This window comes from Macaca nemestrina, chromosome 20 (assembly GCF_043159975.1).
Source record: "Macaca nemestrina isolate mMacNem1 chromosome 20, mMacNem.hap1, whole genome shotgun sequence".
Lineage (NCBI taxonomy): Eukaryota > Metazoa > Chordata > Mammalia > Primates > Cercopithecidae > Macaca > Macaca nemestrina.
The window spans coordinates 1201113-1227278 of NC_092144.1; the positions used below are offsets into that span (position 1 = coordinate 1201113).

Below are 26166 nucleotides of genomic sequence, written 5' to 3' on the forward strand. Positions count from 1 at the left end.
TAGAATGTTGGCCCCCCTCCTTCTGCCATCGCCTTGTCCAACTGCAGAAACCGAGAAGCGTTCGTGGAATGAATGAACGAACGAATGATTCTAGTGGAACCCCCACTTTGCAGATGGACAAGTAGAGTCCCAGAGTCTGGACTAGACTAGAGCCTGGCCAGCCCCGGGGACAGCAGGGACAGAGGGAACTCCTGCAATCCGGAGCTGCGGTATTGCAGCCGGCTATGCAACGTGGGGAGGCAGCCTGGCTCCCCAAAGACAGCTCAGCCTCTTTCCCGGAGGCCGGTCCGCCTGGGACCAGCCGGGCACCCCGCCACCCTACGGTGATGCAGCAAGAACCGCGCGGTCCCTTTAAGAAACCCGGCTCAGCAAGGCCCTTCTGTGATCCCGCCTCCTCCCTCGGCTCGCGCAGCTCCGACGGAGCCGTCCCGTGAGTGACGGGCAGGCCGCCCAATAGCAGCGTGCAGAGGCAAGGGCGTGGCCCGGCGCTGCTAACTGCGCGGGGAAGCTCGGGGCACTTGGCTTAAGTAAGGGCGCCGCGCTCCCTGCCTGCTGCTGGGCAGGGGGAAGGCGGCAAGAGCTGGGGAGCCCCTGGAACGGTGAGAAGGACTCGGAGAGGGAGGAAACCCCGAGACTCGAGAATGCGGGGTTGGGGCCGGGAGGGATGCACGTTCCCTGGGAATTAGGGGGTCCAGTCTCTGACCCTTCCTTTCCTTCCGGTGAGTGTTGAGGGCGGCTGAATTGACCACTAATTCTCAAGGAGGCCATCGGACATCTAGGACTCTTAAGAGGGCCTTTGCCAATCACACACCTGCAGCCCCCGGCCCGTTAGAACTGCACTCTCCCTTGCCTTATTTTACAAATGGAGAAACTGAGGCCGCTCCCCCAGATCCTAAGTCCCGCTTGATGTAAAGGAAAGAATCCTGGCGTAAGGGTCTGGGTCCGAGGTCCCAGCTCCGGCCCGGTCACCTTTAGCAACTTCCTGCCCTCTGTCAGCTTCAGATTCTCCATCTGTGTCAGCGGTGAACCGGCCCATTGTAAAGAGATCAGGAATCGCTGGCTCCGGGAGTCTCTATCCCAGCCCCTTCGCCTGACTCTTCCCCTGGCTCCTGCGGTCCTTCTGAGCGATCATGGTACATAAGGTGTGGGCAGAGCTGGGGTCGTGTCTCCAGCTGTGCGACTGCCTCTCTGGGTGCCTGCGTTTTTTCTCTTGGGCCTCGGTTTCCACTTCTGTAGAGTGGGGTGATATCTAGCACTTCCTCTGGGCGTGTGAAATGTCCAGCGCTGCCAATATTTGTCGCTGTTATTTTTGGAGAACAGTGAGGGGAAAGGAACCCTTGCCTGGGCTGGGCCAGGCAGGAGGCTGGGGGTCAGGACCTGGAAGAGGCTTCCAGGTGAGGCTTGCGGTGCAGCCTGGTGACGACAGCGCTAAGCCCAAACTCGGTCCCTGGAGGATTAGAGGATGGTCTTTAAGTCCCCAACTGTCAGCTCTACGCAGAGCGACAGTCCTGGCAGCCAATGAGATGCGAGGACGGCTGCGGGTGGAGCTCCCATTGGTTTACTCCACCCCTGGGGGTAGCGGAGTCCCTTTATCAAGTGACTAGTGTTCGCCTGACTCTAATCAGAGCTTCCAGGAACGCTGCGCTGTGGGATAGAGGAATGAGGTTCAGAGAAGGGCAGAGAGTTGCCCACAGCTGCATCGCACGTCTTCAGCCCGACCGTTGTCCTGACCTCTCTGTCCCATCCCCCGCCCAGTCTCACCATGGCCTTCTGGACACAGCTGATGTTGCTGCTCTGGAAGAATTCCATGTATCGCCGGAGACAGCCGGTAACACCCCGGTGTGCGGCCAGGGCCGGGTGGGCCGGCAGCCCCTACTGTCCCCCACCATCTCCCACCTATTCTCCCCCAGGTCCAGCTTCTGGTCGAATTGCTGTGGCCTCTCTTCCTCTTCTTCATCCTGGTGGCTGTTCGCCACTCCCACCCGCCCCTGGAGCACCATGAATGTGAGCCCCCCAGCGGCCAGGCACTTTGCCTGTGTAGGGGAAGGCAGACGGGTCCCCCGAGCACAGGGATCCCCAGTGCATGTCAGGGAGCCTTCACCAGACCGCCAATACATGGCATGGGAGTGAGCTCTCCGTCGCTGGAGGCATACAAGCAGTGCCGGGCGACCCGATGGGGGTGGAGTCAGACAGAGTCCACGGGGCCTCAGCACCGGGCATCTCCCCGCAGGCCACTTCCCCAACAAGCCACTGCCATCGGCGGGCACCGTGCCCTGGCTCCAGGGTCTCATCTGTAACATGAACAACACCTGCTTCCCACAGCTGACACTGGGCGAGGAGCCCGGGCGTCTGAGCAACTTCAACAATTCCCTGTGAGCCAGAGGCAGTGGGTGTGGCCAGCCTGCAAACGAGGGGCTGCAGTGCCTGCCGGAACCCTGCCTCCTGCCCTCTCTCTGTCCCCAGGGTCTCCCGGCTGCTAGCCGATGCCCGCACTGTGCTGGGAGGGGCCAATGCCCACAGGACGCTGGCTGGCCTGGGGAAGCTGATCGCCATGCTGAGGGCTGCACCCAGCACAGGTGAGGAGGCCGGGGGGCCTCTGGCAGGGCTGAGCTCTGAGCCTCGACTTGCCCGGCCATGAAATGGGCACAGGGTGGGGGTGGGTGCCTCAGGCCACCGTCCCCCCAGCCCCATGCTCCTGTGTGCTCCTCCCCCAGCCCGGCCTCAACCAACCAAGCAGTCTCCACTGGAACCACCTATGTTGGACGTCGCGGAGCTGCTGACGTCATTGCTGCGCACGGTAGGGCGTGGGGACGGGACCGCGCTGACTTCCTGGGACACTGCACTGGGAATGTCCTGGCACTGCACCACCCCAGGCCAAGGACCTCCCGTTCCAGGCATCCAGGCTGTCCCTGGTGCCTGCAGTGATACTCCTTGTCCTGTCTGGGCCCAGACAGAGTGTGTCTGACCCGGTGATGAAGACTTGTCTGTGAGATCTCGAATGAGTCCCTGTGTCTCTCAGAGCCTCAGTTTCCCTATTTGTAAAGTGAGGGCTATGATAGTATGGTCTGCCTGGGAACTGGCCAGAGCGCTGGACCCCTAGTGAGCGCTCAAAGTCATTGTCACCCTTGTGGTCTTTCTCCCCAGGAATCCCTGGGGTTGGCACTGGGCCAAGCCCAGGAGCCCTTGCAGAGCTTGTTGGAGGCAGCTGAGGACCTGGCCCAGGAGGTACGAGGCCCCACCCATCCTCAACCCCCATGCAGGCAACGTTGGCGGGCAGCCTGCACCGGGAGGGTCTCGGGCAGCCCGGACACTTCTCTTGGGTGGGTCTTCAGGAGAATTAGCAAGAGAGGGAGAGGCTGCCCCTGACCCAGTGCCCTGCCCTGGTTAGGGCTTGAAGTTGGGATCGCTGCCAGCTCCGTCTGGTGACCTCTCTCTAGATCCTGGCGCTGCCTAGCCTGGTGGAGCTTCAGGCACTGCTGCACAGACCCCGAGGGACTGGTGGGCCCCTGGAGTTGCTGTCTGAGGCCCTCTGCAGTGCCAGGGGACCTAGCAGCACAGTGGGCCCCTCCCTCAACTGGTATGAGGCTAGTGACCTGATGGAGCTGGTGAGACAGGAGCCAGAATCAGCCCTGCCGGACAGCAGCCTGAGTGAGTGACTGACCTTGGTTTCCCCTCCTGGGAAGTGGAGCGGTGGACATGGGGGCAGGGCCTCATGGCACCTCCATCCCAGGCCCCGCCTGCTCAGAGCTGATTGGAGCCCTGGACAACCATCCGCTGTCCCGCCTGCTCTGGAGACGCCTGAAGCCTCTGATCCTGGGGAAGCTGCTGTTTGCACCAGATACACCTTTTACCCGGAAGCTCATGGCCCAGGTGGGGGTAGCCTGGATGCTGGGGCGGGAGGGTGGCAGCCAGAGCCTATCCAGTACACTCAGTCCAGTGGCTCAGAGCCAGGCCAGAGGGTCATGGAAACTGGGTTTGAAGAAGTAGGAGTTAGCTGATGGAAGGAGATCAGCACGTGTGAAGGATCATTAGTGGAGGGGGTGCTGTCCGCAGGTGAACCGGACCTTTGAGGAGCTGGCCCTGCTGAGGGATGTCCAGGAGGTGTGGGAGGTGCTGGGACCCCGGATCTTCACCTTCATGAACGACAGTTCCAATGTGGCCATGCTGCAGGTGTGTGCGGGGCGGGGGAGGCGAGATGTGGCTCCCTGGTGGAGAGGGCAGACGGGCCCGGTGGATGGGAAGGCGGGCTCCATGCAGACCCCACTTTGGTGTTGGTGGTGTTTTTTTTTTTTTTTTTTTTAAAGAGATGGAGTCTCGCTCTGTTGCCCAGGCTGGACTGCAGTGGCGAGATCTTGGCTCACTGCAACCTCCACCTCCCGGATTCAAGCAATTCTCCTGCTTCAGCCTCACAAGTAGCTGGGATCACAGGCATGTGCCAACGCTCCCAGCTAATTTTTGTATTTTTAGTAGAGACCATGTTGGCCAGGCTGGTCTGGAACTCCTGGCCTCAAGTGATCCGCCCACCTTGGCCTCCCAAAGTGCTGGGATTACAGGCATGAGCCACTGCGCCCGATCCAGACTCTCACTTTCACCTGCGCCCCCCAGCGGCTCCTGCAAATGCAGGACGAAGGAAGAAGGCAGCCCACGCCTGGAGGCCAGGAGCGCATGGAGGCCCTGCGATCCTTCCTGGACCCTGGGAGCGGTGGCTACAGCTGGCAGGAGGCACATGCTGATGTGGGGCGCCTGGTGGGCACGCTGGGCCGAGTGGCGGAGGTGAGGGGCCGTCCACCTGCGGGGTCTGTTTCAGCGTGGAGGCAGGGCCCACCCTGGGGTTCCCACCCTGGTGTTCCCAGGGAGAGGGAGGCGGGCCCGGCCTTAGTAAGAGCCTGGGATTTGCAGAGATCTCAGGAGGGAGCCGGCCCCACACTGGGCCTATAAGGGGAAAACATGGCACAGCCCCGAGGTCCAGGGGGAGCAGCGGAGTGGTCTAGGAGGCAGGCAGACCCCAGCGCCTAGGACTCACCCCGCATCCCACAGTGCCTGTCCTTGGACAAGCTGGAGGCGGCACCCTCAGAGGCAGCCCTGGTGTCGCGGGCCCTGCAACTGCTCGCGGAACATCGATTCTGGGCCGGCGTCGTCTTCTTGGGACCTGAGGATTCTTCAGACCCCACTGAACACCCAACCCCAGACCTAGGCCCGGGTCACGTGCGCATCAAAATCCGCATGGACATTGACGTGGTCACCAGGACCAATAAGATCAGGGACAGGTCAGGCGAGGGGGGGGGGAGGAGGAGGGACTGGGCGGGGCCAAGAGCGTGGTGGGTGAGGCCAGGCAGCATTCAGCCTATTGGAGACCATGATAGACAGGATCTGGGCTGTATCAACAGCGGTATAGTAGCCAGAGCCCAGGGTTCCTTAGACCAATAGGGGCCCGTGATAGGCGGGGCCTAGGTGCATGAGGGGCGTGGCCATGGGCCTGGGATAAGATTAGAGCAGGTATAGGTTGAGGGCAATGGTGGGCGGAGCCAAGTGTATCATTACACCCCTGGAATAAGGGTGGAGCTGAAATTGCACCGGGTGCTGAGCACAGTAGATCCCGCCTGTCATCTCAGAACTTTGGGAGGCCAAGGTGGGAGAATCTCTCGAGGACAGGTGTTCGAGACTAGCCCGGGCAATACAGTGAGGCCCCCGCCCTCCACCACCCCCACCAACCTCAAGAAAAATGTCTTTAAAAATTAGCCACCATGGGCCGGGCGTGGTGGCTCACGTCTGTGATCCCAGCACTTTGGGAGGCCGAGGCGGGAGGATCACGAGGTCAGGAGATCGAGACCATCCTGAGTAATACGGTGAAACCCCATCTCTACTAAAAAATACATAAAATTAGCCGGGCGTGGTAGCACACACCTGTAGTCCCAGCTACACGGGAGGCTGAGGCAGGAGAATCCCTTGAACCCGGGAGGCAGAGGTTGCAGTGAGCCGAGATGGCCGCACTGCACTCCAGCCTGGGCGATAGAGCGAGAGTCCGTCTCAAATAAATAAATAAATAAATAAATAAAATTAGCCAGGCGACTTGGGCGGCTGAGGTGGGAGGATCACTTGATCCCGGGAGGTCACGGCTGCAGTGAGCTATGATCGCAGCTCTTCACTCCAGCCTGGGCGACAGGGCAAGACCCAGTCTCAGAAAAAAAAGTTATTCAGGGCGGGGCCCTGAGAGTTTCTAGCCCTTCCCTACAACCTGCCACCATACCCCTCTCGCAGGTTTTGGGACCCTGGCCCAGCTGCGGACCCCTTGACCGACCTGCGCTACGTGTGGGGCGGCTTCGTGTACCTGCAGGACCTGGTGGAGCGCGCAGCCGTCCGCGTGCTCAGCGGCGCCGTCCCCCGGGCCGGCCTCTACCTGCAGCAGATGCCCTATCCGTGCTATGTGGATGACGTGTGAGCTCTGGCACCCCTCCCCGCTGTCCCCCGCGGCGGGAAGGTCCCGGGTGTAGGGGTGAGCCCAGGCTCTGTTGGGAACCTTTCTGCGGTCCAGGCTGCGAAGTTGGCACCTTTACACCACTCCACGTGACCTGCTACAGCGGGAGGAGCAGGGGACTCTGAGGGTCTGGGGTCTCCCGGCACAGGGAGAGCTTGGCCTGCACTGATGCCTGGGAGCCCGAGGCTGGCTGGATCAGGGTCCAAGGAACAGGGAGGCGAATCTTCCCGTCTTGAGATCCCGGGACACGAACCAGTCGTGCCAGATGGTGGGGGGAGTGGGGCAGTCTGCGGAGGGTCTCTGGCCTCCACCCCAGCCGTCCCCACCCCAGGTTCCTGCGTGTGCTGAGCCGGTCGCTGCCGCTCTTCCTGACGCTGGCCTGGATCTACTCCGTGACGCTGACGGTGAAGGCCGTGGTGCGGGAGAAGGAGACACGGCTGCGGGACACCATGCGCGCCATGGGGCTCAGCCGCGGGGTGCTCTGGCTCGGCTGGTTCCTCAGCTGCCTCGGGCCCTTCCTGCTCAGCGCCGCGCTGCTGGTTCTGGTGCTCAAGGTGGGCGCGCGTCGGCCTGCCCAGTTGCAGAATGAGTGCGCAGGAGGGTGGCAGGCAGAAGCTGCCCCGCGTGGGTGCGCGCCCCCCGGGCCAATCCAGGAGCTGGACCTGAGCTCCCATCGCCTCCCACAGCTGGGGGACATCCTCCCCTACAGCCACCCGGGCGTGGTCTTCCTGTTCTTGGCGGCCTTCGCCGTGGCCACGGTGACCCAGAGCTTCCTGCTCAGCGCCTTCTTCTCCCGCGCCAACCTGGCTGCGGCCTGCGGCGGCCTGGCCTACTTCTCCCTCTATCTGCCCTACGTGCTGTGCGTGGCTTGGCGGGACCGGCTGCCGGCGGGTGGCCGCGTGGCCGCGGTGAGAGCCCGGTCGGGCGTGGGTGGGGGACGCCCCCCGCCTCGGCCGCTTACTGACCGCCCGCTTTTCTGCAGAGCCTGCTGTCGCCCGTGGCCTTCGGCTTCGGCTGCGAGAGCCTGGCGCTGCTGGAGGAGCAGGGCGAGGGCGCGCAGTGGCACAACGTGGGCACCCAGCCCACAGCAGATGTCTTCAGCCTGGCCCAGGTCTCTGGCCTTCTGCTGCTGGACGCGGCGCTCTACAGCCTCGCCACCTGGTACCTGGAAGCTGTGTGCCCAGGTGGGCCGTAGGGCACGGGGCTCTGGGCCAAGTCGCACCTGCTTTGCGGGAGGATGGGCTAGGGGCATGACCTCCAGGCCGTTTGGTACCGAGAGACTTATTCCCTTGGAGAGAAGGCGGGGCTTCCTGGCACAGGCATGCAGGTGGCTGCACTGGAGGGGTGCGGCCTGAGGCAGGTGGTGGGTGGGGTTTCTTAGCCCCTACACCTGGACGCCCTGATTCCAGGTGTGTGGCCAGAAGCTGGCACAGTCGCTGGGCACTGTAGCTCACACTTGTAATACCAGCACTTTGGGAGGCCGAGGCGGGAGGATCGCTTGAGTCCAGGAGTTTGAGACCAGGCTGGGCAACATAGTGAGACTCCATCTCTACAAAAAGTTAGCTGGGCGTGGTGGCACACACCTGTAGTCCCAGCTACTTGGAAGGATGAGGTGGGAGGATCACTTGAGCCTAGGAGGTCCCGACTGCAGTAAGCCATGATCGTACCAGCCTGGGCGACAGAATGAGACCCCCATCTGCTAAAAAAAAAAAAAAAAAAAAAAAAAAAACTGGGACAGGTGCGGTGGCTCACGCCTGTAATCCCAGCACTTTGGGAGGCTGAGGCAGGTGGATCACCTGAGGTTGGGATTTTGAGACCAGCCTGACCAACATGGAGAAGCCCCATCTCTACTAAAAATACAAAATTAGCCAGGCGTGGTGGCGCATGCCTGTAATCCCACCTACTCAGGAAGGCTGAGGCAGGAGAATTGCTTGAACCTGGGAGGTGGAGGTTGTGGTGAGTCAAGATCGAGCCACTACACTCCAGCCTGGGCAACAAGAGTGAAACTCAGTCTCAAAAAAAAAAAAAAGGCTGGACGCGGTGGCTCACGCCTGTTATCCCAGCACTTTGGGGAGGCCGAGGCAGGCAGATCACGAGGTCAGGAGATGGAGACCATCCTGGCTAACACGGTGAAACCCCGTCTCTACAAAAAACTGGCCAGGCATGGTGGCGGGTGCCTGTAGTCCCAGCTACTCAGGAGGCTGAGGCAGGAGAGTGGTGTGAACCCGGGAGGCAGAGCTTGCAGTGAGCGGAAATCGTGCTACTGCACTCCAGCCTGGGGACAGAGCGAGACTCCGTCTCAAAAAAAAAAAAAAAAAAAAAACTAGTACATTCCGGGGGGTGGGCTAAGTGATAACCAGTGCCCCTCCCCCCAGGCCAGTATGGGATCCCTGAACCATGGAATTTTCCATTTCGGAGGAGCTACTGGTGTGGACCTCGGCCCCCCAAGAGTCCAGCCCCGTGCCCCATGCAGCTGGACCCAAAGGGTGAGGCCCTACAAGGCTTAATAGCTGGTTTCCCACTTAGATGCCCAGTTCTGCCCGCAAAACGAGATTCCACAGATGCCAATGTCAATGACCTGGACACCCCAACCCTCACGCCTGCCCTGAACACACTGCAGTCCCCAAGCTCCCCCAACTTTTATAGGCCCCAGCCCAGCAGGTCCCGGATTCCACAGCCTAGCTCTAAGGGACTTGCAGGCACCGGGACACCCATGACCTCCATGGCTGAGTCCATCCCGTCTCTGCAGTGCTGGTGGAGGAGGCACCGCCTGGCCTGAGTCCTGGGGTCTCCGTTCGCGGCCTGGAGAAGCACTTTGCTGGCAGCCCGCAGCCAGCCCTGCGGGGACTCAGCCTGGACTTCTACCAGGGCCACATCACCGCCTTCCTGGGCCACAACGGGGCCGGCAAGACCACGACACTGTGAGTGCCCCCACCACTCCTTCCCTTCCCTTGGGCCTCAGCTTCTCTAGCCATTCAATGGGAAAGGGATCAGAAGGTTCCCATACACCCGAATGGGAGAGAAACCCCATCTCTACTAAAAATACAAAAATAAGCCAGGTGTGGTGGTGCGTGCCTGTAATCCCAGCTACTCGGGAGGCTGAGGCAGGAGAATCACTTGAACCCAGGAGGCGGAGGTTGCAGTGAGCCAAGACTGTGCTGTTGCACTCCAGCCTGGGCAACAGAGCAAGACTCTGTCTCAAAAAAATAAAAATAAACAAATAAATAAAAATGAGGCTATCACAGGGTTTTGGATGTAGCATTTAATAGGTGCTCTGTGGCCGGGCGCGGTGGCTCACACCTGTAATCCCAGCACTTTGGGAGGCCGAGGCGGGCGGATCACGAGGTCAGGAGATCGAGACTATCCTGGCTAACACGGTGAAACCCCATCTCTACTAAAAATGCAAAAAATTAGCCGGGCGAGGTGGCGGGCGCCTGTAGTCCCAGCTACTCAGGAGGCTGAGGCAGGAGGATGGCGTGAACCTGGGAGGCGGAGCCTGCAGTGAGCCGAGATCGCGCCACTGCACTCCAGCCTGGGGGACAGAGCTAGACTCCACCTCAAAAAAAAAAAAAAAAAAAAAAAAAATTTTCTTAGAAAGTTTTTTTTTTTTTTTTGAGACGGAGTCTCGCTCTGTCACCCAGGCTGGAGTGCAGTGGCCAGATCTCAGCTCACTGCAAGCTCCGCCTCCCGGGTTCACACCATTCTCCTGCCTCAGTCTCCCGAGTAGCTGGGACTACAGGCGCCCGCCACCACGCCCGGCTAAGTTTTCGTATTTTTAGTAGAGACGGGGTTTCACCGTGTTAGCCAGGGTGGTCTCGATCTCCTGAACTCGTGATCCGCCCGTCTCGGCCTCCCAAAGTGCTGGGATTACAGGCTTGAGCCACCGCGCCTGGCCAGAAAGTTCTAAAAGAGGCCAGGCCTGCGCAGTGGCTCACACCTGTAATCCCAGCACTTTGGGAGGCTCAGGTGGGCGGATCAGGAGGTAAGGAGATCGAGAACATCCCGGCTAACACGGTGAAACCCCGTCTCTACTAAAATACAAAAAAAATTAGCCGGGCGTGGTGGCAGGTGCCTGTAGTCCCAGCTACTCAGGAGGGTGAGGCAGGAGAACGGCGTGAACCCGGGAGGCGGAGCTTGCAGTGAGCCGAGATCACCCCACTGCACTCCAGCCTGGATGACAGATAGAGACTCCGTCTCAAAAAAAAAAAAAATTTAAAAGTAAAAATAGGCGCTCTGTAACTGTTGTCGCACTCTGTGAAGGGGGCTGCTCTGAGACCCCTCTGCCCACAGGTCCATCTTGAGTGGTCTCTTCCCACCCAGTGGGGGCTCTGCGTTCATCCTGGGCCACGACGTCCGCTCCAGCATGACCGCCATCCGGCCCCACCTGGGCATCTGTCCCCAGTACAACGTGTTGTTTGACATGTGCGTCTCGGCAGGCCCAGAGTGCAGTGGTGGGAAGGGGCTGGACGCCCTCTGGGACTCTGCCTGCCACGTGGGTCACTCTGCTCTGTGCACTGGCCACAGGCTGACCGTGGGCGAGCACATCTGGTTCTATGGGCGGCTGAAGGGTCTGAGTGCTGCTGCGGTGGGTCCCGAGCAGCACCGTCTGCTGCAGGACGTGGGGCTGGTCTCCAAGCAGAGTGTGCAGACTCGCCACCTCTCTGGTGAGCCCAATCCCTAGGGAGGGGGGCTGGGGGAATCTCACAGGGAGGGGGGCTGGGGGAAGCCAGGTGTTGAGGTCCATGTGAGTAGGCAGCCCTGCCCAAGGCTGGGTGCAACACACTGAGGTCCCTTCCCCATCTCTACCAGGTGGGATGCAACGGAAGCTGTCTGTGGCCATTGCCTTTGTGGGCGGCTCCCAAGTTGTTTTCCTGGATGAGCCTACAGCTGGTGTGGATCCTGCTTCCCGCCGCGGCATTTGGGAGCTGCTGCTCAAATACCGAGAAGGTCAGAGCTGGGGATTCTGCTTGAGGGGCCAGAAAAGGTTTCTGACAAGGAAGTGCTGGGGATGGGGTTTTGAGGAATGAGTAGGAGTTTGCTACATATGGACCCCACTTCTTGCTATGGCATTTAGGGGCTGCTGCTCAAATACCAAGACAGTAAGAGTTGGGGGTAGCCAGAGGTTCCCCTGGATTCTGCCTAAGGGGCCAGGAAAGGTTTCTGACAAGGAGGTTCTGGGGATGAGGTTTTGAGGGATGAATAGGAGTTTGCTTCATGGGGCAGACAACTCCTGGCAGAGGCCCCAGCTCGGGCAAAGACCCGGTGGCCTGATGGTAGTTGTGGGTTGGTCCCCCATGCCTAGGTCGCACACTGATCCTCTCCACCCACCACCTGGATGAGGCGGAGCTGCTGGGAGACCGTGTGGCTGTGGTAGCGGGGGGTCGCTTGTGCTGCTGTGGCTCCCCACTCTTCCTGCGTCGTCAACTGGGCTCCGGCTACTACCTGACGCTAGTGAAGGCCCGCCTGCCCCTGACCACCAGTGAGAAGGTGGGGACCAGCCTTCTCCTGACCCCTGACCTCCAGGACTCTGTTCAGCCCTGAAGGCCAAGTTACTTGGTGCCTCTCTGCCCGCAGGCTGACACTGACATGGAGGGCAGCATGGACACCGGGCAGGAAAAGAAGAACAGCAGCCAGGGCAGCAGAGTCGGTGAGGGCCGGGGTGGGAGACCCAGAGCAGGTGGGCAGTGGGGTGGTTGTGCCTTAATTTGAGGAGAAGGAGGGGGAGGGGGAGGAAGAAGAGGGGGAGGAGGGGGGAAGGAGGAGGAGGAGGAAGATGAGGGAGAAGGAGGAGGAGAGGGAGGGGGAGTGGGAGGAGGACGAGGGGGAGGAAGAGGAGGAGGGCAGTTGCAGACCTGAGCCGATGTCCCCCATCCCTGGGCTGAGCCTGAACCGTGAGATGAATTTGAACACTGACCCCACCTTTAACCCAACCAGGGCTGAGCCCAGAGACAAACCTACCCCAACGTCCTACCCTAGGTCCAGCGCTGCCCTCAAGTTCTTTTTTTGTTTGTTTTTGAGTCTTGCTCTGTTGCCCAGGCTGGAGTGCAGTGGTGTGATCTCGGCTCACTGCAACCTCTGCCTCCTGGGTTCAAGCATTTCTCCTGCCTTAGCCTCCCGAGTAGCTGGAGTTACAGGTGGGTGCCACCATGCCTGGCTAATTTTTGTATTATTGGTAGAAATGGGGTTTCACCATGTTGGTCAAGCTGGTCTCAAACTCCTGACCTCAAGTGATCCCCCTATCTCAGCCTCCAAAGTGTGGGGATTACAGGTGTGAGCCACTGCACCTGGCCTAAGTTCTTAACCTTGATCTCTGCCTGCAGGGACAGTCCCCTCACAGGTCACCAATGCCTCTTCCGCAGGGAGACTGGGGTGGGGCGTGAGCTGGGGCTCTCTGAAGCACCCCTCTGTCCACACAGGCACTCCTCAGCTGCTGGCCCTGGTGCAGCACTGGGTGCCCGGGACACGGCTGGTGGAGGAGCTGCCACACGAACTGGTGCTGGTGCTGCCCTACACGGGTGCCCATGACGGCAGCTTCGCCACACTCTTCCAAGAGCTAGACACGCGACTGGCAGAGCTGAGCCTCACTGGCTACGGGATCTCCGACACCAGCCTCGAGGAGGTGTGAGGCCTGGGTGCTGGTGAGGTGGGGCCAGAAGGAGGGCTGCCTGGAGGAGGTGGTGTTTTGAAGGATGAATAGCAGTGTGTTTATGAGCAGCAAGGACATTCAGGGAGGAGGCATGGCACATGAGGAGCTCTGGTGGCTCAGATGTCCCTTGGGAAGGTCCGGGGGACCCATGGTGTAGGAGGGGTGGGGGGCTCATAAGCCCCCAGTTCCCCCTGTGGGTGTCCAGGCTCTGAGCCCCCCGCTTGTCTCCCCAGATCTTCCTGAAGGTGGTGGAGGACTATGCTGCGGACACAAATACAGAGGGTGCGGCCGCAGCTCCCTGACCCCTGACCCCGATCCAGAGTGGGACTGAAACCAAGTTCCCATCCCTGGCTTAGTCTGGTCCAAGGCATAGCGTTTACCCCTATGCCTGATTTCTGATCCCCCGATCTGTGATCTTCAACTTTGACCCTGACCCCAATGGCCCTGCAGATGGCAGCTGTGGGCAGCACCCGTGCTCCAGCATTGCTGGCCTAGATGTGACCCTGCGGCTCAAGATGCCACCGGAAGAGACAGTGCTGGAGAATGGGGAGCCAGGTAAGTCCTCCCCAGTGGCCCTGTGGTTCTCCCAGCCCCCCACCCATAGCAGCGTGAGCACTGACCCTCTCATCCCTCACAGCTGGGTCAGCCCCAGAGACCCAGGCCCTGCAGGGCTCTGGGCCAGACACCGTGGGCCGGGTACAGGGCTGGGCACTGACCCGCCAGCAGCTCCAGGCCCTGCTTCTCAAGCGCTTTCTGCTTGCCCGCCGCAGCCGCCGCGGCCTGTTTGCGCAGGTGAGGGGGGCCAGCACCAGGGAGTCGCATGGGAGTCCCTGAGTTCCCTACCCTGGCCATCCACTCAGTGGCCTAATTCAAACCCTTACCCTCGTGTGTATTCCCAACCCAGAGCACATTTACTGAGGGCACTGGGGAGCCATGGGTGGTTGTAGAGCATGAGCAGGGACAGGGGCAAGCAAGCCTGGAAGGTGGGTGGAAGCAGCAGCTGATGGGCTGGTCCCCCAGATCGTGCTGCCTGCCCTCTTTGTGGGCCTGGCCCTTGTGTTCAGCCTCATCGTGCCTCCTTTCGGGCACTACCCGGCTCTGCGGCTCAGTCCCACCATGTACGGTGCTCAGGTGTCTTTCTTCAGGTGGGTGCAGAAGGAAGGGGCTGGTGGCAGGAAGACTAAGGATCTGGGGGTACAGCCCTGACCCTCCATCTCCCCTCACACACAGCGAGGACGCCCCGGGGGACCCTGGACGTGCCCGGCTGCTCGAGGCACTGCTGCAGGAGGCAGGACTGGAGGAGCCCTCCGTGCAGAATAGCTCCAACAGGTGACGGCATCTCGTTGGCCTGGACCTTGCCCCTCTCTGGCCTGTTTTCCCATCTCGTCCCTGGCCAAGGGGCCTCAGGGGGCACCCGAAGCATCCCCTGTGCCCACCTGGGAGCTGGGAGCCTCTGTGTCTCCAGGAGCCCCCAGAAGCTGGGTGCTCACAGTCCCGCACCTTGACCCTGCCGGGCCCCTGAGTGTGCACAGCCCATTGTCTGCAGGTTCTCGGCGCCAGAAGTTCCTGCTGAAGTGGCCAAGGTCTTGGCCAGTGGCAACTGGACCCCAGAGTCTCCTTCCCCAGACTGCCAGTGTAGCCGGCCCGGCGCCCGGCGCCTGTTGCCCGACTGCCCGGCTGCAGCTGGTGGTCCCCCTCCGCCACAGGCAGTGAGCAGCTCTGGGGAAGTGATTCAGAACCTGACGGGCCGGAACCTATCCGACTTCCTGGTGAAGACCTACCCGCGCCTGGTGCGCCAGGGGTGAGCCATGCCCCGGGACTCAGTTTCCCTGGCTATAGCGTGGGTCCTTGGGTTGGTAGGGCTGGTGTGGTACTGGGGGAGGTGGAGGAGAGGTTGGATGCCCAGCCTGGGGCTCTGGGCTGGGGGTCCTGTGTGCCCTCCTCTCCTCTTTTTTTTTTTTTTGAGATGGAGTCTCCCTCTGTCACCCAGGCTGGAGTGCAGAGGCGTGATCGCAGCTCACTGCAACCTCCACCTCCCAGGTTCAAGCAATTCTCCTGCCTCAGCCTCCCAAGTAGCTGGGACTGCAGGCATGTGCCAGTGCACCTGGCTAATTTTTGCATTTTTAGTAGAGACAGGGTTTCACCGTGTTGCCAGGCTGGTCTCGAACTCCTGACCTCAGATGATCCACCTGCCTTGGCCTCCCCAAGTGCTGGGATTACAGGCGGGAGCCACCGCGCCTGGCCTTCTTTTCTCTTTTTGTCTCACCCTTGACTCTGCAGGCCCCTCTCACCGTTTCTCTCTGTCCCACATCCCTGTCTCTGCCTGTGTCTCTGTCCGTCTCTCCCACAGCCTGAAGACTAAGAAGTGGGTGAATGAGGTCAGGTGAGGAGGGGTCTAGCTTGGGGTCCCCTGCCCCAGTTCCACTCCCGTGCCCTCTGCCTGCCCCCTGGGAGCTCTCCCAGCCCCCGGGCCCTCAGCTCCCCTTCCCTGCCTGCATGGCCTCATAGGTATGGAGGATTCTCGCTGGGGGGCCGAGACCCAAGCCTGCCCTCGGGCCAAGAGTTGGGCCACTCAGTGGAGGAGTTGTGGGCGCTGCTGAGCCCCTTGCCTGGCGGGGCCCTCGACCGTGTCCTGAATAACCTCACAGCCTGGACTCACAGCCTGGATTCTCAGGACAGCCTCAAGGTGGGAACTGGGGGTGACAGGTGGGTGTCCTGTCACAGCAAGGTCCAACCCCATTTTCCTGACCCTATGACCTTGACCCCCACCCAGATCTGGTTCAACAACAAAGGTTGGCACTCCATGGTGGCCTTTGTCAACCGAGCCAACAACGCACTCCTACGTGCTCACCTGCCCCCAGGCTCGGCCCGCCACACCCACAGCATCACCACACTCAACCACCCCTTGAACCTCACCAAGGAGCAGCTGTCTGAGGCCGCACTGTGAGTCCCTCCACCCTTCATGTCCTACCCTTTCTCCGTTTCTCTGTCGTTTGAGGTGGTGGGAACTGGATTTGAACCCTGACATACTCTTGCTTTATAAATGGGGGACAGAAACTGTTCCTCTGCTCCCTAAACCAGGGAAATGGGACCTCCTCAGGCTCCACGGGCCCCAGCCTCCCCAACACATCCTCGTCCCACCAACCTTTATCCTGTCTTGAGACCTGTACAACCTCTGCTGCCAAATCCCAGGCACTGTCATCCCTAAATTGCCCCCACCATCTCTGCCACTGCTGACTGCCCCATAGACCTTTGTCCCATCAATGGCGTGTTCAGCTCTGCTCTGAGCAACCCATGCGCCCTCACCCTACAATAGCCCTCATGTCCTCACCTCCAGGATGGCCTCCTCGGTGGATGTCCTCGTCTCCATCTGTGTGGTCTTTGCCATGTCCTTCGTCCCAGCCAGCTTCACTCTTGTCCTCATTGAGGAGCGAGTCACCCGAGCCAAGCACCTGCAGCTCATGGGGGGCCTGTCCCCCACCCTCTACTGGCTAGGCAACTTTCTCTGGGACATGGTGCGGGGGCTGCTTGGATGGGTGGGGGCCCAGCCACTGCTTGCCACTGCCCTGTCTGGCCCCTTCTAGGCAGGGGCTTGTCCAAGATGGCCTGGGTAAAGTCTTAAGGATTGTGGGAGACTTTGTGTCCTCCTTCTCAAAAAGCAAGGAGGTCAGGGTGGGAATAGGGCTGAGGGTGGTAGTCCCCACCCCTTCACACTGATAAAGGTAACTGCCATCTCCAATGCAGTGTAACTATTTGGTGCCAGCGTGCATCGTGGTGCTCATCTTTCTGGCCTTCCAGCAGAGGGCATATGTGGCCCCTGCCAACCTGCCTGCTCTCCTGCTGTTGCTACTACTGTATGGGTGAGGACCCCAGTCCCTCAGGGCCTATTCTTACTGCCCCTTACTGCCTTCCCCATCAATGCTGCTGAGAGAACTCTACAGCAGCTCCCAAGGAGAGGATATGGAGGTCTGGGGTGATACCATGTGTGATTCAATTCAGTGGTGTGCCAAGGTGGCCTTAAAAGCTCATCTTGTCCTGACTCATATTAATAGAGGTCTAAGGCAGCCCACGCCTGTAATCCCAGCACTTTGGGAGGCTGAGGCAGGAGGACTGCTTGAGGTCAGGAGGGCAACATAGAGAGCCTTTTCTCTAAAAAGGAAGAAAGGGCTGGGCACAGTGGCTCACGCCTGTAATCCCAGTACTTTGGAAGGCCAAGGCAGGCAAATCACAAGGTCAGGAGATGGAGACTATCCTGGCTAACATGGTGAAACCCCGTCTCTACTAAAAATATAAAAAAATTAGCCAGGCGTGGTGGCCTGCACCTATAGTCCCAGCTACTCGGGAGGCTGAGGCAGGAGAATGGCGTGAACCCAGGTGGCAGAGCTTGCAGCAAGCCAAGATTGCACCACTGCACTCCAGCCTGGGCGAAAGAGTGAGACTCAATCTCAAAAAATTAAAAAATAGAAAGAGAGAAAGAGAAAGAAAAAAAAAAAACAGAAATGTGCTTTGGGTGAAAATGTCGAGGTCTAAGGCAGAGAAGATGGGAATGGAGATTTTTATTCCTCTCTGGGCTTCTCAGTCTGAGTAGTTACTCCAGTGACTCCTATTGTCCCTTCAGCTGGTCGATCACACCGCTCATGTACCCAGCCTCCTTCTTCTTCTCCGTGCCCAGCACGGCCTATGTGGTACTCACCTGCATAAACCTCTTTATTGGCATCAATGGAAGTATGGCCACCTTTGTGCTTGAGCTCTTCTCTGATCAGGTGGGGCACCATGAGGCTGGGGCTTGGGCTGGGTTGGGTTGTTGGACTCAGCCCCTAACCAACATCCCTCTTGCTGCCCTTGAGCAGAAACTGCAGGAGGTGAGCCGGATCTTGAAACAGGTCTTCCTTATCTTCCCCCACTTCTGCTTGGGCCGGGGGCTTATCGACATGGTGCGGAACCAGGCCATGGCTGATGCCTTTGAGCGCTTGGGTGAGAACTTCCTGTCAGATGGGGCCATGGCTACAGATAGCTAGCACCCTTGGAGACCTAGAGTTAATTATACACAGTGGAGACAAACAGCCCCGCCAGGGAGACAGCCAGGATTCTTAGGTGGCCGCAAGATTGGGCCAAGTTGGAGGTACAAGAAAGCAGCCATATTGTAATCCCAGCACTTTGGAAGGCTGAGGGGGGCGGATCACAAGGTCAGGAGATCGAGACTACTCTGGCTAACACGGTGAAACCCCGTCTCTACTAAAAATACAAAAAATTAGCCGGGTGTGGTGGTGCGCACCTGTAGTCCCAGCTACTCAGAGGCTGAGGCGGGAGAATGGCATGAACCCGGGAGTCGGAGCTTGCAGTGAGCCAAGATCGCGCCCATGCACTCCAGCCTGGGCGACACAGCGAGAATCGATCTCAAAAAAAAAAAAGAAAGCAGCCATATAAAGTTAATTCTGTCTTAGATTACATCACAAGAGGCCTAAGCCTCTAATTAAGGAAGGTGATAAAACTTCTGTTTTCTATGCCAATTAGACTCCAGCTGAGTGGCCTATCCAATTTGTGCTCCTTTCCCTTAAGAATCCAGAGTGACATGGACGGTGAAGGGGCCAGAAACCAAGACTCTCATGGACCCAGTCCCTCTTTTCTATATCCACAGGAGACAGGCAGTTCCAGTCACCCCTGCGCTGGGAGGTGGTCGGCAAGAACCTCTTGGCCATGGTGATACAGGGGCCCGTCTTCCTTCTCTTCACACTGCTGCTGCAGCACCGAAGCCAACTCCTGCCACAGTTAGTCAGGTCTACAGAGAGGGTGGCAGGGGCCAAGGACCTACTTTAGGCCCACATATGTTCTGTCCCCAGACCCAAGGTGAGGTCCCTGCCACCCCTGGGATTGGAGGATGAAGATGTAGCCCGTGAACGGGAGCGGGTGGTCCAAGGAGCCACCCAGGGAGATGTGTTGGTGCTGAGGAACTTGACCAAGGTAGGTGTGGCCAGGTTGACTGCTGGGTTGGGGGGGCTCCCACTGGCCCACTCACCTTTCTGAAGGACCTGCACTCTTCCAGGTATACCATGGGCAGAGGATGCCAGCTGTTGACCGTTTGTGCCTGGGGATCCCCCCTGGTGAGGTGAGTCCAGGGGTGGAGGCCTGGTGCAGGGAAAGTGAGAGGCTGCCCTACTGAGTGCCCTCCCCATCATCCTTTACTGAACACCTACTATGTGCCCACGGCCCTTTATTGAGCAACTACTGTGCATCCACCACCTTTTATTGGGCACCTACTGTGTGCCAATATTTGTGCTCCTATTTTTATTTTATTTTATTTTATTTTATTTATTTTTTTGAGACGTAGTCTCTCTCTGTCGCCCAGGCTGGAGTGCAGTGGCACCATCTCGGCTCACTGCAAGCTCCACCTCCTGGGTTCATGGCATTCTCCTGCCTCAGCCTCCCAAGTAGCTGGGACTACAGGCGCCCACCACCACGCCCGGCTGATTTTTGTATTTTTAGTAGAGACGGGTTTTCACTGTGTTAGCCAGGATGGTCTCGATCTTCTGACCTCGTGATCCGCCCACCTTGGCCTCCCAAAGTGCTAGGATTACAGGCATGAGCCACTGCGCCTGGCCTTTTTTTTTTTTTTTTTTAGAGACAGAGGCTCGCTCTGTCGCCCAGGCTGGAGTGCAGTGGCTGGATCTCAGCTCATTGCAAGCTCCGCCTCCCGGGTTTACGCCATTCTCCTGCCTCAGCCTCCCAAGTAGCTGGGACTACAGGCGCCCGCCACCTCGCCCGGCTAGTTTTTTTTTTTTTTTTTTTTTTTGAGACAGAGTCTTGCTCTGTCGCCCAGGCTGGGGTGCAGTGGCCGGATCTCAGCTCACTGCAAGCTCCGCCTCCCGGGTTTAGACCATTCTCCTGCCTCAGCCTCCCGAGTAGCTGGGACTACAGGCGCCCGCCACCTCGCCTGGCTAGTTTTTTGTATTTTTTAGTAGAGACGGGGTTTCACCGTGTTAGCCAGGATGGTCTCGATCTCCTGACCTCGTGATCCGCCTGTCTCGGCCTCCCAAAGTGCTGGGATTACAGGCTTGAGCCACCGCGCCTGGCCGCCCGGCTAGTTTTTTGTATTTTTTAGTAGAGACGGGGTTTCATCGTGTTAGCCAGGATGGTCTCGATCTCCTGACCTCGTGATCTGCCCACCTCAGCCTCCCACAGTGCTGGGATTACAGGTGTGAGCCACCGCGCCTGGTCTGTGCTTTTATTTTGAGCCAGCAAAACCTCATTAAGCACCTACTGCCTGCTTACATCTATTAAACACACACTGTGCTCACTAAAGAGGTGTACTGAATACTTTTGTGTCCATCAACGTTTATCAAATACCAATAGAATTTACTGGACCCCTGTTATATACACATCTATATCAAGCACTTGTCACAGCCAACATTGATCAGGCACCTGCTTTGTACCAGTTCACATTCAAGCACCCTTGAACTATGTGCAAATTTATTTGCTGTGTGCCACTTATTGGCCACCTACTAGGGCTGGTATACATCTGCAAACAAGTGCTGTTTGTTAGCACACATTGCAGTATGTGTGTGTGTGTGTATATATATGGGATTTATAGATATATAAAAATATAAATATAAATAGGAATTTATATATATATATAATATATATATATTTCTTTTGAGATGGAGTCTTGCTGTCACCCAGCCTGGTGTGCCATGGCGCAATCTTGGCTCACTGTAACCTCTGCCTCCCGGGTTCAAGCAATTTTCCAGCCTCAGCCTCCCGAGTAGCTGGGACCACAGGCACACACCACCATGCCCAGCTAATTTTTGTATTTTTAGTAGAGACGGGGTTTCACCATGTTGGCCAGGCTGGTCTTGCACTCGACCTCAAATGATCCACCCACCTTGGCCTCCCAAAGTGCTGGGATCACAGGTGTGAGCCACCACACCTGGCGTTTTTTTTTTTTTTTTTTTTTTTTTTTGAGACAAAGTCTCGCTCTGCCACCCAGGCTGGAGTGCAATGGTGTGATCTCAGCTCACTGCAACCTCTGCCTCCCGGGTTCAGGCAATTCTCCTGCCTCAGCCTCCTGAGTAGCTGGGATTACAGGTATGCGCCACCACACCCGGCTACTTTTTGTATTTTCAGTACAGATAGGGTTTCACCATATTGGCCAGGCTGATCTTGAACTCCTGACCTCAGGTGATCTGCCCGCCTTGGCTTCCCAAAGTGCTGAGGTTACAGGTGTGAGCCACCAGGCCTGGCCGACAGTATATCGTTACTAAGCCCCTACTGTGTGCTGGCCAACCTCTCCACCTTGGGCTGACTGTGTACCCAGCCTAAGTACACACAGTATGCCAGGAAACATATGGAAAGCTCATGCCCTGATATTTGTTGAACACTTGCTGCATACGGCTTTTATGGGGGACCCACTGTGTGCCAAAAGCCATTCCCTGCTAAGTGACAGCTTTATGCCTCGCTACATACCCCAATATCTGCCCAGCTCCCCTGGGGCCCCAAACACGGCCCTCCATGTGGACACTCAGAAATCAGAGGTGCTGAGGCCGGGCATGGTGGCTCACACCTGTAACCCTAGCACTTTGGAAGGCCAAGGTGGGAGGATCACTTGAGATCAGGAGTTCGAGACCAGCCTGGTCAACACGCCAAAACCCCATCTCTACTAAAAAATACAAAAAATTAGCTGGGCTTGGTGGTGTACTACTGTAGTCCCAGCTACTCCGGAGCCTGAGACAGGAGAATTGCTTGAACCCAGGAGATGGAGGTTGCAGTGAGCCGAGATCGGGCCATTGCCCTTCAGCCTGGGTGACAAAGCAAGACTACGTCTCATAAAAAAACGAAAAGAAAAAAAGAGGCCGGGCGCGGTGGCTCACGCCTGTAATCCCAGCACTTTAGGAGGCCGAGGCAGGCGGATCACGAGGTCAAGAGATCAAGACCATACTAGCCAACATGGTGAAACCCCATCTCTACTAAAAAAAAAAATACAAAAATTAGCTGGGCGTGGTGGTGCATGCCTGAAGCCCCAGCTACCTGGGAGGCTGAAGCAGGAGAACTGCTTGAACCCGGGAGGCGGAGGTTGCAGTGAGCCAAGCTTGCACCACTGCACTCCAGCCTGGGAAACAAGAGCAAAACTTGGTCTCAGAAAAAAAGAAATCAGAGGTGCTGGAACCAGGGCCTGAGGCCTCACTGAGTACCATCTGTGGGCATCCCTGCAGTGTTTTGGACTGCTGGGCGTGAACGGAGCAGGGAAAACGTCCACGTTTCGCATAGTGACTGGGGACACATTGGCCAGCGGGGGCGAGGCTGTGCTGGCAGGCCACAGGTGAGGGGCACCGGGTAGGGTCGGGGTGGGGCAGGGTTGGCCCTGACGTCCTTGTTCCCCATCCCTCCACCTCCCGTGCATGGACTGGGCTCATGGCCCCACACCTGCATGGTCTCTGGGACGCGTGCACCCCTACATCCCACACGCGGACCAGGCCCTGAGACACCCTTGTCCCTTACCATCGTGGCCCTGGATGGGTGGGCCCTGAGACCCCTGTGTTAGCCAACAGTATTGTCAGGGACTAGCCAGCTCTCTGAGCCCCCTGCATCCCCACCCCAGCGTGGCCCAGGAACCCAGTGCTGCACACCTCAGCATGGGCTACTGCCCTCAATCCGATGCCATCTTTGAGCTGCTGACGGGCCGTGAGCACCTGGAGCTGTTTGCGCGCCTGCGCGGTGTCCCGGAGACCCAGCTTGCCCAGGTGAGCCCACTCTGCCTCCACTGCTCTCACCTCCCAGGGCCCATCCGACTCAGGCCGTGCCCCTAAAGCCTGGCCCAATCCTGCACACTCTCGCCTTGGCTCCACCCGTGTCCCTGCCCCCAGATCGTGCTTCTTTCCCTTATGCCTCTGTCACCCATCCTGGTCCAATAGGGATTTGGCTAGCCCGCTTCTTTGTCCCGCCCCACCAAGTTCCGACATTCTCATTGATCCACCTACCCTTTCTTCCGCTGCACGTAGCCCCTCTCTCCCTGAGTCTTCCTGCTGTGGCCCTGCCCACTTGCTCCTCTTCCGCCTCACCCCTAGGGCTTCGCACCTTTCTCGCTGGGTTCACCGTCAGCTTCTCACTCTGGCCGTTCCCAGTTTGCAGCCCTTTCACTGTCTCTTCTATCTGCCCGGGGGTCCTGGCTTTGCCCTGGCCTGCCCCACTCTCAGCCTTTCCCATCCCATGCCCTCTCTGGCCCGGCCCCATACCCCTGCTGGCTCCACCCACACCATGGCCCCGCCGATACACATGTTGACTCCACCCACACCATGGACCCGCCCCACACTCATGCTGGCTCCACCCATACCATGGCCCTGCCCCATCTCATGCTGGCTCCACCCACACCATGGCCCCACCCCGTATTCATGCTGGCTCCACCCACACTATGGCTCTATCCCATAGCCATGTGGGCTCCACCCACACCATGGCCCCGCCCCATACCCATGCTGGCTCCACCCATTCCATGGCCCAGCTCCATACCCATCCCAGCTCCACCCACACCATGGACCCGCCCCATACTCATGCTGGCTCCACCCACACCATGGCCCAGCTCCATACCCATTCCAGCTCCACCCACACCATGGACCAGCCCCATACTCATGCTGGCTCCACCCACACCATGGCCCCGCCCATACCCATGCTGCCTTCATCACACCATGGCCCCACCCCATACCCATGTTGGATCCACCCATTCCATGGCCCAGCTCCATACCCATCCCAGCTCCACCCACACCAAGGCCCCACCCCACACTCACGCTGCCCCCACCACACTATGGCTCTGTCCCATTCTCACATTTGCCCTGCCCCATGCCCACTGTGCCCCTGCTCCACACTCAGTGCTGGCCCCGCCACACTGTGGCCCTGCCCCTTAGTCATCAATATGAGTCCCATGCCCACTTTGGCCCCACCCCACAGACTGCTGGCTCGGGCCTAGCGCGCCTGGGACTCTCATGGTACGCAGACCGGCCTGCAGGCAACTACAGCGGAGGGAACAAACGCAAGCTGGCGACGGCCGTGGCACTGGTTGGGGACCCAGCCATGGTGTTTCTGGTGCGTGGGGGAGGTGCCGGGGTGGGGTAGGGCCCGCGACAGAGGCGGGGCCTTGCTTATGGGATTTTCCATGCTGCCCAGGACGAGCCGACCACAGGCATGGACCCCAGCGCACGGCGCTTCCTCTGGAACAGCCTTTTGGCCGTGGTGCGGGAGGGCCGTTCAGTGATGCTCACCTCCCACAGGTGCGCCGGGCGCGGGTGTCCTGGGCTGTGGTTAAGGCGATCCAGGCCTGGAGAGAGATCCCCAAAACACAAGGCCACAGGGGATGGGGGGGTCCTGGCCCTGGTGGGGCGAGGGCGCCAGGACGCGTGGTGTAAGGACACACAGAGGTGGGACGCGGCGCCAGGATGAGAACGCTCTGGGGAAGGGTGGGGAGACGTCCACACCGGAAGAGTGGTCCAGGCCCGGGGAAGCAGGCAGTGTGGCGCCAGGCACAGGTGGCCCAGGCCTCAACAGAGCTCGTGGTGCCGGGTCCCGACAGCATGGAGGAGTGTGAAGCGCTCTGCTCACGCCTGGCCATCATGGTGAATGGGCGGTTCTGCTGCCTGGGCAGCCCGCAACATCTCAAGGGCAGGTGAGCGAGCGGGGCCTCCAGGAAGGTGTGGGGTGAGGGTGGGCACGTAGGTGGGCTCAGGGGAGAGGCCAGACGTAGGGCCAGGTGAGGAAAGTTTGGCTTCGACTGGAGAGATGGCCAGGGCTTTAGATTGTCCTGCAGGGGTGACTGAGGGGGCGAGACAGGCTGGGGTGTGCTCGGCGTGCAGGACCAGGAGCGGGGGGCTCTGGGTGGATTCAGAAGGCATAACCAGGTGTGCGCTGGAGCAGGTGCAGCCTGGAGAGGTGAGGGTGGGTTGATGGGTGGAGTTAGGGGAGGGCCGGTTATTGGGTGGGGCCATAGGAAAGTGGGTGGGGGTATTTATTGTGTGGGCGGGGGTAGGGTGCAAAGGCAAAAGAGGAGTGTCCGAAAGAAGAGTCAAGTGGAGTGATAGCTTCGAGAGCAGCCTGGGCAACCTAGGGAGACCCCATCTCTATAAAAAATTAATTAGCTGGACATGGCGATATGTGCCTGTGGTCTCAGCTACGCGGGTGGGGGTGGGGGGACTGAGGTGGGAGGACCACTTGATCACTAACATAGGTACAAGGATGGGGCGGGGCCGGAGAGTAGTAGGGGCTGGAGGGTGAGCTGAGCTGAGGTGGGACCTGGGAAAGGCACTATCCGGTAGCCCTGGCCCCACTCACTGCAGATTCGCGGCCGGCCACACACTGACCCTGCGGGTTCCCGCCGAGAGGTCCCAGCCGGCAGCGGCCTTCGTGGCGGCCGAGTTCCCTGGGGCGGAGCTGCGCGAGGCACACGGATGCCGCCTGCGCTTCCAGCTGCCGCCGGGAGGGCGCTGCGCCCTGGCGCGCGTCTTTGGAGTGCTGGCGGTGCACGGCGCAGAGCACGGCGTGGAGGACTTTTCTGTGAGCCAGACGATGCTGGAGGAGGTGATCACGGCGCCGGGGTCGGGCTGGGGGAGGCAGGCTGGGGGCCAGGCCTGTGGGCTGACCGCCCCTCTTGTCCCCTCTGGACCGCCCACCGCCAGGTATTCTTGTACTTCTCCGAGGACCAGGGGAAGGATGAGGACGCAGAGGAGCACAAGGAGGCAGGAGTGGGAGTGGACCCCGCGCCAGGCCTGCAGCGCCCCAAACGCATCAGCCAGTTTCTCGATGACCCTAGCACTGAGGAGACTGTGCTCTGAGCCTCCCTCCCCTGCAGGGCCGCGGGGAGGCCCTGGGAATGGCAAGGGCAGGGTAGAGTGCCCAGGCGCCCTGGACTTAGGCTGGCAGAGGGGCTGGTGCCCTGGAGAAAATAAAGAGAAGGCTGGAGAGAAGCAGTGGTGGTGAAACCATGTGCATGTGTGTTCTTGCACCAGGTTGCACACATGTCCACACAGCTGCCTGCACATGTGTGTGGATATGGCTGGCCCCTTGCAAGCTG

At 59.2% G+C, this 26166-nt stretch overlaps 1 protein-coding gene across 7 annotated transcripts; it reads left to right on the plus strand.

Moving 5' to 3' along the window:
- Positions 1-487: 487 nt before the first annotated feature.
- Positions 488-26062, plus strand: LOC105487291 (ATP binding cassette subfamily A member 7). Of its 7 annotated transcripts, none has more exons than XM_071086791.1 (48): positions 488-599; positions 1003-1133; positions 1626-1828; positions 1911-2004; positions 2231-2372; positions 2464-2576; positions 2715-2797; positions 3145-3225; positions 3438-3648; positions 3731-3870; positions 4054-4170; positions 4606-4773; positions 5038-5267; positions 6259-6435; positions 6807-7029; positions 7162-7383; positions 7458-7659; positions 8851-8961; positions 9225-9396; positions 10766-10897; positions 11000-11139; positions 11285-11422; positions 11778-11962; positions 12050-12122; positions 12892-13094; positions 13355-13403; positions 13572-13676; positions 13759-13913; positions 14142-14266; positions 14352-14450; positions 14668-14922; positions 15472-15504; positions 15630-15807; positions 15895-16064; positions 16459-16636; positions 16866-16981; positions 17740-17884; positions 17972-18095; positions 18760-18889; positions 18962-19082; positions 19165-19227; positions 22328-22434; positions 22714-22855; positions 24054-24188; positions 24270-24373; positions 24673-24765; positions 25433-25673; positions 25772-26062. In XM_071086791.1, exons 3-48 carry the CDS (start codon positions 1763-1765, stop codon positions 25925-25927), a joined length of 6447 nt encoding a protein of 2148 aa, XP_070942892.1. In that variant the 5' UTR covers positions 488-599; positions 1003-1133; positions 1626-1762; the 3' UTR covers positions 25928-26062. The 7 variants fall into 7 exon arrangements, with proteins under 7 accessions (XP_070942892.1, XP_070942891.1, XP_070942894.1 ...); XM_071086790.1 differs by having other exon boundaries at positions 500-599; positions 997-1142; XM_071086793.1 differs by having other exon boundaries at positions 500-599; positions 997-1142; positions 1756-1828.
- Positions 26063-26166: the final 104 nt, after the last annotated feature.

Excerpts from the sequence above, each read along its gene's own strand:
- LOC105487291 (XM_071086791.1), top strand. The coding sequence starts at position 1,763 with ATGGCCTTCTGGACACAGCTGATGTTGCTGCTCTGGAAGAATTCCATG. Across the intron at positions 12,123-12,891 it reads CAGCCAGGGCAGCAGAGTCG|GCACTCCTCAGCTGCTGGCC; the intron begins GTGAGGGCCGGG and ends CTGTCCACACAG. Across the intron at positions 14,267-14,351 it reads GCTCAGGTGTCTTTCTTCAG|CGAGGACGCCCCGGGGGACC; the intron begins GTGGGTGCAGAA and ends CCTCACACACAG.